The sequence below is a fragment of the Chamaea fasciata genome, unplaced genomic scaffold (genome assembly GCF_029207755.1).
Source record: "Chamaea fasciata isolate MVZ Bird 193981 ecotype frontalis unplaced genomic scaffold, bChaFas1.0.hap1 SCAF_6, whole genome shotgun sequence".
Taxonomy (NCBI): Eukaryota; Metazoa; Chordata; class Aves; order Passeriformes; family Sylviidae; genus Chamaea; species Chamaea fasciata.
The window spans coordinates 61,130,030-61,142,452 of NW_027094091.1; the positions used below are offsets into that span (position 1 = coordinate 61,130,030).

The window sequence follows — 12,423 nt, forward strand, 5'->3', positions numbered from 1 at the left end:
AACAACTGGTTTATATCCCTGCTCTGAACTGCAGTGATCAGGCACAGGGCTTCTTCAGGGTACACCAAAAACTCTGGTCATGTGATTAACTTCTCCTTAAGTCCCCCTCTCCTCTCTCCCAGCTTCTTACTCGGCCACCCATGTTTTTTTTCCCAAACAAGCAGCTGTTTACACCTTTGTCACTGTCCCCAGTCTAGGTTGACTTCATATCCTTACTTGCCAATTTGCAATAGGGGTGCCCTGGAACTTCATCCCCTGACCATTAATTCTGTGAAATCAGTATTTCTTTATTTTGCCTAAGGCATACTTCAGTTTCTCAATCCTGTCATCTTTGTTTGGAAGTGACGCAAATCAGGGCTAACCATCCACACATTTACCTTAACATATCTGTTTATCTTCACTCCCCAGCAAAAGGGGTAACAAAACAAAAACAAAAAAACCATTTGATATACAAAATAAGCTGACGGTAACACAATGCCAAAAATAGCTTATTATGTTAAGTGCAAGGGAGAAAAGCCTTTATATAAAGCTTGATTGCAACAACATCTCAATTTACCAGTTTAAATACAAGACTTGCATTAAAATATTTCTTCAGATACATCTCTTGCTCTAAGGTGGTTTTTAAATTTATATACACATATCCAGTTGTAACACTTGACAGTAGTCTCATGAAGCATTCAAAGAGTATAACTTGGTAAGTACACACTGTAGATATGAGTGCTTAATGTATGTATGATTTCTTCCTTCAAGGGTTTGTAACATTTTGTTGAGTACTAGCCTCAGACAGGTGACCAGCCACCTGATACAGTATAATACCCCAAAGCCCTTCCTCATGTCCCACAGTCTAGGCTTCCACAGCTCACTGGATCCAGATGGTGTTGCCTCTTTCTGGTCTGCGAGACTCCACTGTCAATTCTCCAAAAGTGGAGAAAAACTGCTCCATTTCCTTCTGCAGCATATCATTCCTCTTCTCTGCATCCTCCTTTGCCCGCTCTGCATTACGCATTTTGATTTCCACCATTGTGAACTTCTTCCGCTCTTGATCCAGCTCTTCATGCAGGGCCATCATTTCAGTTTCCAGGGTGAGATTTCTCTGCTCCAGGCTGCATGAAGGAAATAAAAGCAGACAGCTCCTGACCAGCACTCCTCACTAAAGTAGAAACGCACACCACCAACAAATTCATGCACGTCTTGTCATTTCTAAAGCTTAGACTTAATTTCTGATGGGCATATCTAGAAACTGTGGCTTCATCCATGAACTGTTCTCATAGGGCAAGCTCTTTGACAGTTTGTTAAAGAAGTACCTTTGTCTCTCTGATAACTCATTTAGAAAATGCCTTTGAACAGCAAAAGGCACAGAAGGAAACAGCTCCATCTAATTCTACAGGAATAGGCTAACTACTCCCTTTACTTCCCTAAGTGTTGACACCCAGCTGCTGCTAGTTGCAGTAGTGTTACCTGCAAGGTCAGAATAGTGCCCTGAATGCCTTTGTTTCACTGCTAATCTCCTTTCTTCAGCTGACCTGCCTGCTGTATCTATTTGCCAATAGGGACCTACATGTATCTGTAAACATGGGTGTCATGAAGTTCAGTAAAGCGAGGTCCTACACCTGTGTCATGGAAACCCCAGGCACACCTACAGATTGGGCAGAGAAGAGACTGAGAGCAGCCCTGCTGAGGACGACTTGGGAGCGATGGTTGATGAAAAACAACATGAGCTGGCATGTGTGCCCGCAGCCCAGAAAGCCAACTGTATCCTGGGCTGCATCCAAAGCAGTGTGGCCAGCAGGGTGAGAGAGGGGACTCTGCCCCTCTGCTCTGCTCTAGTGAGACCCCACCTGGAATACTGTGTCCAGCTTTGGTGCCCCCAGCAGGAGGAGGACATGGAACTGTTGGAGCAAGTCCAGAGGAGGACCATGAAGTTGTAAGAGGACTGGAGCACCTCCCCTGCAAAGACAGGCTGACAAAGTTTGGGCTGTTCAGCCTGGGGAACGGAAGGTTGTATGGAGATCTCACTGCAGCCTTCCATTATCTGAAGGGGGCCGACAGGGAAGCCAGAGGGACCCCGCATCAGGAACTGCAGTGATAGGACAACGGGGAATAGCTTCAGACTGGAAGAGAGTAGGTTTAGATCAGACGTTTGGAAAAAGATTCTTCACTGTGATGGTGTTGAGGCACTGGCACAGCTTGCCCAGAGTGGATGTGGATGCCCCATCCCTGGTAGTGTTCAAAGCCAGGCTGGATGGGCCTCTGAGCAATTTGGTCTAGTGGGAGGTGTGCCTGCCCATGGCAGGGGGTTGGAACTGGATCATCTTCAAGGTCCATTCCAGCCCAAACCATCCTATGTTAGTGGCACTAAAGGCAGTCAGCACACGTTTTAAACTGTACATGAAGCACTCTGCTACACTGCACACTATGCTGGAAACAGTGATGCAGGTGAGTGAACACTCCGCATCACTCTGCGTGCTGAACTCCACCTGGCAGCTGCTGTTGCCAGCAGCTCTCACGTTATGATCTATGACTTGCAGTGCCAGAGGTACCAGTGCATAGAGCTGCTGTGTGACAGAGGTGAGAACAGAAAGTCTGGAACAGCTTGACTGAAGAACCTTTATAACAAGGAGAGCACATTCAGCTCTGCACTGCTGAGGGCACTAATTAACGCTAAGCCCAGACTTTGAGGTTACTCACTGATCATTACAACCACCCACCCCAGAAACCTTGCTCTGTATGAGCAGAGTCTGCACTGTCTCTAGACAAAGACGAATCCCGCCCTTGCCCTCTTTTAACAGGTCTGAACTTTGAAGGAAAGGCTCAGCAGCAGAGCAAAGAGAGGATGATGAGTAGATGTAACTCCCAGATCCTGCACTTTCTCAACAGGAATGAGGACTGCAAAGGAGTCCAGCAATCTCCCCAGTCCCAAAAACTACAAGTGGAATATGTCACAACATTGCTTTCACTGAAAGGTGACGCTCAGTTGCTTTCCCTCGAGAATAGGCATGAACTAATGGAAAAACTGTGAGCCTACTGATTTTGTTACTTTATACAGACACTCACAAGGTTCTGGCTTTACTTTTGACACCATCAGGATAGCGTATCACAACCATGGCAAACAACTGCTCTGAAAAAACTCCTCTGGATCACAGTATCACTGAAGCAGTGTCAACACTGAAACATAACAAACCCATCGGCAAGCATCTAGTGAGTGACACAGTAGTGACTGCAGCTAGTGCAAGTCATGAGAGGAAAAGGTTGGGTTAACTCTGCAAAAGGCAGTCAGATGGTAGAGCGCCGAACCATCTTACCTTTTTATCCTTGTCTCATATTCTAGTTTTTGCTTGGCCATTTCTTGCTTCAAGCTGGACACCAGGCTGTGCAAAGCACTGTGGTTGTTGGTACTGTTGGGCACAAACGTTTCACTGTTATCGCTGCTGCTGGTGGCTCGGCTGCTATGGCCCCCCACACTCCTCCTGTCACTTTTGTTCTCATAGTCACCTGGGTTAGAAAGGTCTTCATGTGGTGGCCCATCCAGCACAGAGTCTTCAAAGTTACCTGCATAAAAGTCCTGCTCAGGGCAGGTGGTGGTGGATGAGCGACAGGAGTTGGAGTGCTCCGGGAGGGATATTTCACACGAGGACGTGGACCAGGTGGCACTGTCCACACTCTGTTTGTCATCAGAGTTCACCATAGAGAACTGCTGGTGGACGTTGTCGTAGGTGGAAAGCCTGTTGTGCTGGCCTGACTCGGCCACCGACGGCTCCCTCTGCTTGTTGTCCCTCAGGGTGACGTAGCCATTGGGCACCCAGCCCGGGCTCCGGCTGCCCAGGGCGCTGCTGTGCCCGTCGGTGCTGGAGACGCCCATGCGCACCGCTCCGTTCTGCACGCTGTGTGTCCCCATCTTGGTCACCGGCCCCTTCAGGGATGACGTTCTCCTGGTCTGCAGGGAGCAGTTTGGTAAGGTCTGGCTCTTCTCCGGGCCCTCCACAGAGCTGCTGAAGGACCCGTTGGTGACTATGCCGCTACCTTTATTGAAAGCAGGATTTTTTTTCACCATGAGTGGCGGGCTCCTGGTGACATCTGGTTTCTGAATGCTGTTCCTGGGGCTGTTAGTCTTGCTGCCTGGCAGAGCAGTTGGAGACTCACAGTCCATGTTTCCCCTTTGGGGAGACTCAGGTGTGTCCCAAGAGCAGCGCCTCACTGCCGTCTCCTTGGTATTGTTGTTCTCTTTGTTTTGTAGCTGCCCTGCAGGGGTTTTCTTTGGAATTTCGTTGTTGTTGTTGTTGCACACCTCAGGTCCCATCTGAGGGTCTATATCCTTGGGAAACAGCTCTTCATGTTTGCTAATCATCACTGACATGAGCTGCTGGACTACTACTGTACCTGAAAGGGGACACCAAGCACGTGGTTGTGAATGGCCTGTTGTATTTAAGGCATAAATATATTTTATCTACCAGGTTCCGCAAATACTTCGCAAACATTCAGCTTATACAAACATTGACACAATGCATCCATCTGCGTAACACCCTGAATGTTTAACAAGGCTGAAGTGCCTCTTAGCTACGTGGCCACATCAGCATTATCTCTTCCTTCCACCACACCAAGCCAGCAAGGCCTCACAGACCCCTAAAAACAACGGGAACATTTGCAAAGAAGCTGTTACTGTGACAGAAACTGCATCCCATGAAGACCACAGGAGGAGATAATGAGCAGAACATGGAAACATCATTCTAAATGATGGCTTTCCACTCAATGTGGCCAACATTTTAAATCCAAAGTCTCATTCTGGCACAGCACTTGTGTTTGGTAGTTTACCAGCAAATGGGCAGGCATGGGATTTGCACTGCTGGAACAGACAATTTAGTCTTCTGAAGCAAAACAGTGCGGTAATGAGACAGAATTAATTTAATGTGAATGCACTTAACCACTCCATGGTGAGCCTACATGCAGCCAGAGAACTATGCCACATTATAGCACACTATGGAAGTAATGCAGGACCACAGCTTACTGCTTCCTGTAATAGATGGCCACCTTTCCTCTAAAAGAACAGCCCCTTGGTGTGCACACCACTTGACTGCACTGTTATTTACACACTAGCATTTAGAACTGGACTTTGCATGATAAAGATGTGCACCTCTATTTTGCTAAGCACAGCCTCATTAAGGTTTATTAAGAATATTTCAAGAACAAGGTCAAGGCAGTTATAATAACCACCTCATTTTTAAACTGTTAAAAAGCTTTCAGAGGCATGCTGTGCTCTTCTAATCAATAAATTCCCACTGTGCAGAATCATTTCACATCAACTCCTTCTCTAGATTTTATATCCCACCGTTTTAAAATTCAAGTATCAAGAGTCAATTCAACGTGGGTACTCAGCATCTTTTTTAGGTGTTCTCACTTGTTTGTTTGCTGAGGCAAAATGATACTTTAGAACTAGGTAGTAGGAAAATTCACTTTAGCTAATCCCCTGGCACACTTAGCTGCATTCCTTCTGAGAACATTACCTGTTGTGTGCAGAACTTTACTATAAACATTGCTTTGTCCTCAGGCAACTTTTATGGCTACATTTAACAGGAAAAAATTTTCCCCGTGGCTGGAATTCTGAAAGAAATCTCTGCTGAATCAAACAAAACCAACGCTTCATCCCCCATCATAAAGATATGGTTCCCCATAGCTGCATGTTTTATTTTGAATGATTGTGCAAGAAAAGCACTCTGTATCTTCCAAAAGGCAAAGAGAAATGACAAAGGGTGGCCATGAGCACCTATCAATGTGTAGTCTTTATTCAAAGTCCCTATACATTTAAATGTGTAGCCCAATTGCAAATCAGCACTGTCTTATGTCAAATCTTAAAGTTATGCTTGAAAGAGGTCATAAATCTATTTAATCAAACCCGTTTCTCATTAGTTAAAAAACTGTATGTGTTTTCCTACAGAGAATGTAGTACCCACTCCATTTCCTACAACAGGCACCATCATTTTAATTGATGTTGATAAGCAGGCTGGAGAGTTGCTCAGACAGTATTCACAGACTTCATACATGATTTGGAAATGCCATGTTTCTGTTCACAACAACAGAAAAGAAGTCATTGTCATAAGAATTAAAAAGAAGAAGGTGAAAAAGTAAGGCTTCAGAAAAACAAGTGAATGAACAAAGTACAGAGGAAATTGCATCTGGGAAGAGGAAAAGCATCATACTCACAGGAAAAGAATAATTCCATAAACTATCAAATAAACTCTGACAACTGCATTTTTTGAATTTTCAGTGCACGGTCTGTGTACAGCCCTAATTTTCAAGAAAGTTGAGTAAATCCTACACATTCAACAGAACATATTTGATGGCAGAAAAGGCATTGTGTACTTCAAGCACAGTTAAAGTCACAAAGACTAAGACTAGAAGGAAGTCATAGGAGGACATTGTCACGTTCGTATTTTTGTCTTAATCACAGAAAAATGCTACAGCTGAACACGGCTGTAAATGAGAGAATGCAGCTGGTAAATTGATTCCTGTTGTTCACGAAGGCATGTAATATACAACTGCCTTGTGGGGGTTCTACACGGGTCACTGCAGTGTGAACCTGAGCTTTTCCTTGTCCTCAAGAACCAGAGGTGAAATATTAACTGTACTCCAACTGCGTGTGCTGAGTAAGAAAGAACATGCCATGCTTGCAGAAGTTTTGAGAGAGAAGGTCCATGTTTAGTGAAGCTGACAAAACCCATGACAACAAGGCAGAACAATCTCCTGCAAAGTCTGTTTGAAATGCTGCACGTTTCGGTACGTTTCATAATAACTTGGAAGATTTAACCCAAAATCTCATTCAGGTTGAAAATTTCTGTCTCTATATAACAGATACATGGAACTTACTGCACATACTGCATGGACTGGTATGTGCTGGTAATAAACCTAAAGACATTTTTTCTTTTCTCTTACAAGTTATGTACAGTAAGCTCACCCTCCATGATAGTCAGAGGATCTTCCACTTTGGGGCGCAGGATGTTGGGGCCAAAAACTGTAGCCAGGTTTTGCACACTCATTTTGTTTACACCTGAATACGACTGGACTTCATCAAGGAATCTGTGGGGAAGAAAGAGGTCCTTAAGGAACATGTAAGGCGGAAAAAGAAAGTCAAATAATGTGATTGTTCCTTTACCTAGTTTAACCATTGCATTCCAAATGCAAAGCCAATAACTGCAGTTAGAAATGGGAAAAACAAGGTCCTTTCGAGATAATGGAATATACTCACTTCTACTTTCTTGCACTCCTTGCCTGCTTATGAAAGAGAAGTCACAATCTTGATAGAGCAAATTACTAATTAGTCATGCAGTAAACTCATTGTTTTAGTACCTTCACTGGAGTTCTCCAGTCCTCCAAGTGTGAGTAATGTTTTTCCTTCAGGGCACATAGACAGACAGGTCTGTCTGTCAGCTCACACTTATAAATACCACTGTGATATTCTTGCAAGAGCACTTACCTACAGATGTATTTCAGCAGATTGTAATTGACAGCTGGCAGGCTCTTCACTTGCTTCACCAGTTCTTTCAGGCCCTGTAAGAGGTTTAAGGAAAAATAAAGAATGACCAGGCACAGCTTTTGAATATTTTATCAGAGATATTTTTAAAAAGTCAGCAATTCCAATTACAAGACAATAGACACACCACTGAAACAGCAGCATTAAATACAGGTTATGATCAGGAACAGCTTGTAGAACCCATTTTGGATTAGGCTAAACAAGAAAATAAATATCTTGGTTTCATCATGTCTTTTCTTTTTCTTTCGTTCTTTCTTTTTTTTGACCAGCAGCTCCATTCCTCCTGCTGGTAACAAGGCTAAGCCTTCCAGGAACAGTTCTGGTTTGAACTAGCTGACATTTCCTACAAGGAACTACTTGGTTATTTCACCCAGCTCTGGTCCATACTAGATTCTGACTAATAAATGACTCCTGATTTAACAGCAAGAGTTGAACAGCAACCATCAAGACCCTTCCTTTTATAGTTCAGAGTCTAATCCATGAAAATATAAGTCTCTTCCAGGCAAAATGGAAGCCATTGACTACAATGATGTTTACTTGAACTGGATTCAGTGACAAGCAATAAATACAGCTAAGGTTATGCTACACACTTTTATTTAGGATTCCCAAGGACCCAGGTGGCAACAATTTTCATGCAAAACCTGTTTCAATTAATAGATGCTTATTTAAATTAGGACTACCATCAGCTTTTCTCCTCCTGAAAACTGGAACAGCCTTTTATTTCATCTTACTCGAGTTACTAACTCACCGTTTCTTCCTCCTTGCTGAGCATTTTGGCACAGGAAAGAAAATCTTCGTATTTTGCATACGGTACAACTGGTTCTGGGAGCTCCCTTAGGTACAGCTTGAGCAGTGAAGCCACGGTGTGCACATCTGTGTTGCTGTTGGGGTGGAATACAAGAAGACATTAATGTGAATCAGGATGATACTGTGAGACTGACAAGCTAAAACCTGCCACTTTTCCACTGTCACTCCACGTTTTACTCATCAGCAATATCTACATTCGCAAACCCTACCTGTAATCTGTTTTTTGCTGGATTTTTTTTGTCCTATAAAGAACTCAGGATACCCACAGGCAAATGTCTGTCAATGCCAGTGATTTATTGCCATAAATAATAAGGCCCTGTTTGCAGAGACAGGTATGGAGGAGATAGATCCTGCCTCTTGTTCACAAGCATCTCCCTTCAGACATGCAAAATTCATTTTACATGACACTTTTCATTTTCACCTGAGCCAGAAACATGGCACTTACACATTGGGAATTTTTCTCCTACTAGAGAAGGCCCCAGCTCCCAAAACATGCCCAGTGTGTCCCAATTCCATTTTATCACCATGTCCTCTGCTACCAGTATTCAGGAAGCAGGTTTTAAAAGAAACCATATATACCACAGGTATTTAGTGGAAGTCTACCTACTGAAATTAAAGCTCTTTCCCTGACATGCCCCTTTTTCCTATGGGCTCCAACTAAATGACTACTCTGCCTTTTAGCTGTACTCTTACACTGAAAACTTGGATACACCTTACACTCAGAACCACAAATCCCTGGGAAATGAGCTTTAGCTCTATCCTGTACCAACTAAGCTGAGGCACCAAACAGAAAATGTCTGAATGCTTGCAGAACAGGTAACAGCACAGGGCCAAGAGTCAAAGACCTGATATGACATGTGTGTCCCATAACTGCATTTGCAGAAATTTAAGGTTTTTTTGGATACAGCTAGTAGGAGCCTCAGCTGTTCATCAGGCACACTAAAAGTAACACAGGGAGAAGGATCCCAGTTCAGACAATGCAATAACACTTGCTCTAATGTTTCAGTGGTGTGTAAAGTTACGCTCTGTTAACTTAGGAGTACTTATCTGAAGTAGAGTAGAAATTAGATATAAGTCACAAGTTAGTGGGAAGAAATCTCTCTTGCATTATGTCTGGCTCCATCCCTGGGTTTAGCTACTCAACCATTTATTCAAATCCTTACTGGAATGTTCTATATGCATTCCCTGGTTCAGATAAAGAATTATACTGCAAGCTGATATCTTTCCCTCTGATTTCTGAAAAATCACAGAAGGGGGCACTAAATTTTGCTTGTTTCATTAATGAGAAACAGAAAACGTACACACATGCCTACAATGTGCATTATTATGTATTTTCTTTTTCTTTGAAGACTTCACACATGAGAGTATTTTTTTAAACTCACAGTGTCTCAAAGGGACCCATTGGTATTTGACACACTTAAGCTTTGCTAGAGGTATGTTAATCATTATTTTGGAATAATCTGTTAAAACAGTAAAGGCTTTTACTAAGTTAAATCTTAACAGGAATGGTGGGAACAACCTTAGAGTAATGTGGTATGGTATGTCAGAAGAAAACAGATGATAAAGCACTATATATGTTTAAATGTTCACCACCACCCAAATCCTCAAAATGAATGCACAGAAAACATTTCTAAGTCCAACATGAATAATTCCCAGCCCAGATTCCAAAAAGCATTTTCTAGAGAAACTCTATCAAACACTAATGCAAATCCACATTTTTAAAGAAAGTTCAAATTCTACTCTCCTGATTGTAACCCTCTGTTGAAGAGTGGCTTGAATTCAAAACAGAGTTTACCTACCCCCCCATACTTTCTGGATACATACATATCACAAATGTGGGGAACTACTAACATGAAACTAGGTGTGATTGTATTCTTTTATGAGATTTCACATGCTAGCTCACATTTGGCTTCTAACCCTTCTGTTCCTCAATTCAGCGTTGATCGTCTTTCTGAAGATTTTATTATTACTGCTTTTTTTATTTAAACAAGGAAACTCTTTACACCTTGGTGAAGGACTTAACCACATCTCTACAGAGTCTAGTTGCATAAAACTGGAGAGGTCTTTCCAAAAGACAAGAATCAAGCAGTTCAGTGAAATTACTGAAGAACAATTAAAACTGCCACACAGGTCTCTCAGTAAGGGGATTACACAATAACATCTTCCCTTCTTTGTACTGCCAGGATCATGCTTCATGTAATATGTAAGAAGAATTTTACACCAGTCCTTGCTGTGGAATACTTGCTCCTAGAGGTCACGGCAGCCGAAGGATAAAAAGGCTGAAGAAGAGGAGAGAAGCCTTGAAAATCATTGCGATTTATAAACTTTCTTTTTTTGGTATGAAGTACTGTTAGAATATCATTGCAAGAGGTAAGCTGAGCGCCAGAAATTGGGGGCCAACCATGGAAAAACAGAGAGAAATGGGAAAGCAGGGGGCTGAGGATAAAGGAAACTGGAAAGTGTTGCTCTCAAATTAACTTCCTGAAGCACATGCTGTATTTACAAGTATACAGAAAGGCTTTTATAAGATGGGATTAAAAACCCAGGTCTCAATCAGCAGGGACACATATACAATATTTTAAACTATTTTTTCAATAATTATTATTTTCTAAGGCAATACCAGAGACTGCCACGAGATGGTGGGGTCGCAAAGTAAGATTTTGGAACGTTTATTTTCTTCCCTTAGCTGTACTGGACCACTTCTTAGGATTTAATCTATATCTGTACATAAATTACCATACAGATTTGGGCAGCACAAACAAAATAAACGCAATCTGTATACACAGACATACAGCTTGCCAAGCTCTTTAAGAACTGGATTTTTAAATTCTGCTTTATCAACATTTAGACAAAAGCCAGTATCTTTGAGTGCAAGTACTTTATCTTCTTTGAGTGCAACTGTGGGCACTAAAATGTTGATATTTTTATAAACAATGTAACTAAAAGACTCATAATCTGAGACCCGTTTAGACATTGCAACATAGTTTTGTTTTGTTTGGGGTTTTTTTTCACCTTTTGCTTTAAATTACAGGGGGAAATTTTTAAATGGCAGACTCCAGTCCTAAGGCATCTGTATTTTGGGTGTTTTAGTCCACAAATACCACTAAGCACTTTTCAGCCACAGTGGACAGCTGTTGGTTTCAAAGAAGTGCTGAACAGGAGAACTGGTAGCATTTATTTCCCTTTTTAGTCTACAGTGTTCCAGCCACAGACTAAGTCAAACAACAGCACTTACATTCCTGCCTTGAGGATAAGTGATGTAGTTTCAAAAACATGGGTCTTTGCAGGCCTATGGAGGTCCTTTTCCTCATTGACTTTTTCCAGTTACAACTGATCAATTTAGGACAGGCAGAATTTCCCCCTTGAGCAATGTCCTTGTCTACATTCCAGAATCATTACAGCTACAAAAATTTAATGATTATACCTATCTTCATACTTCTTTTGCTATCTGACTGTGTAATATCAAAGTGTTTCATGATTACATGTTCATAATTAACATGATTAGAAGTATTCATTAATTTTTATTAAAATACAGTATGTCAATTCTGGCAGAAAATCCTTTATTATCTAAATTAGAACAACTCTCATTACCCAAAGCAGACTTTTTCCAAGTGCACAATTATGAGGCTGAAATGGGAATGACAAAGCACAAAGTGGGGAATTGAATGTAACATAAAAAGCATCAGCAGGCTGAGAAACAGCTATTTTGGTGCGCTGTAGTGGGAGGTCTGAGAAAGATGACTTATCTCACCGAAATATTAATCCTGCATTCATGGTGGCATTTCCAAAGGAGCATCCCCCCGCTCCAGCACAGTTCATGCACAGGCATGACAAATGCAAATGTGTCCCAGCCTCCCCTTAGTCATCAGACTGCCCATATTCAAAGCCCCATTCATCTGAACTTTGTCATTAATATCTCCCATGGCGTTGCTGTTTTGACAGCACTTTCCTTTGTGATACTACAGACACCGTGGAAGTGGCTGTCAGACCGATTACACTCCCTGGAGTTTTTCACTCTCTCTACCATAAACAATATCCCTGAAGCCCAGCAGGTCACCAGAAATCCAGGCATAACCCTCGCACTCAGAGCAGCA

The 12,423-nt window shown here is 42.3% G+C and overlaps 1 protein-coding gene across 9 annotated transcripts in view; it reads right to left on the reverse strand.

The window, feature by feature from the left end:
- Positions 1 to 266: 266 nt before the first annotated feature.
- ARHGAP24 (Rho GTPase activating protein 24) overlaps positions 267 to 12,423 on the reverse strand; it is a 241,989-nt gene continuing 229,832 nt past the window's right edge. For all 9 annotated transcript variants that reach the window (XM_066186581.1, XM_066186582.1, XM_066186584.1 and 6 more), the window contains 5 exons: positions 8,271 to 8,403; positions 7,466 to 7,539; positions 6,947 to 7,068; positions 3,303 to 4,377; positions 267 to 1,103 (listed from right to left, as the gene is read on the reverse strand). In XM_066186581.1, coding sequence (XP_066042678.1) covers positions 860 to 1,103; positions 3,303 to 4,377; positions 6,947 to 7,068; positions 7,466 to 7,539; positions 8,271 to 8,403 — 1,648 coding nt within the window. In that variant the 3' untranslated portion in view covers positions 267 to 859. The remainder of the gene's footprint in view (positions 1,104 to 3,302; positions 4,378 to 6,946; positions 7,069 to 7,465; positions 7,540 to 8,270; positions 8,404 to 12,423) is intronic.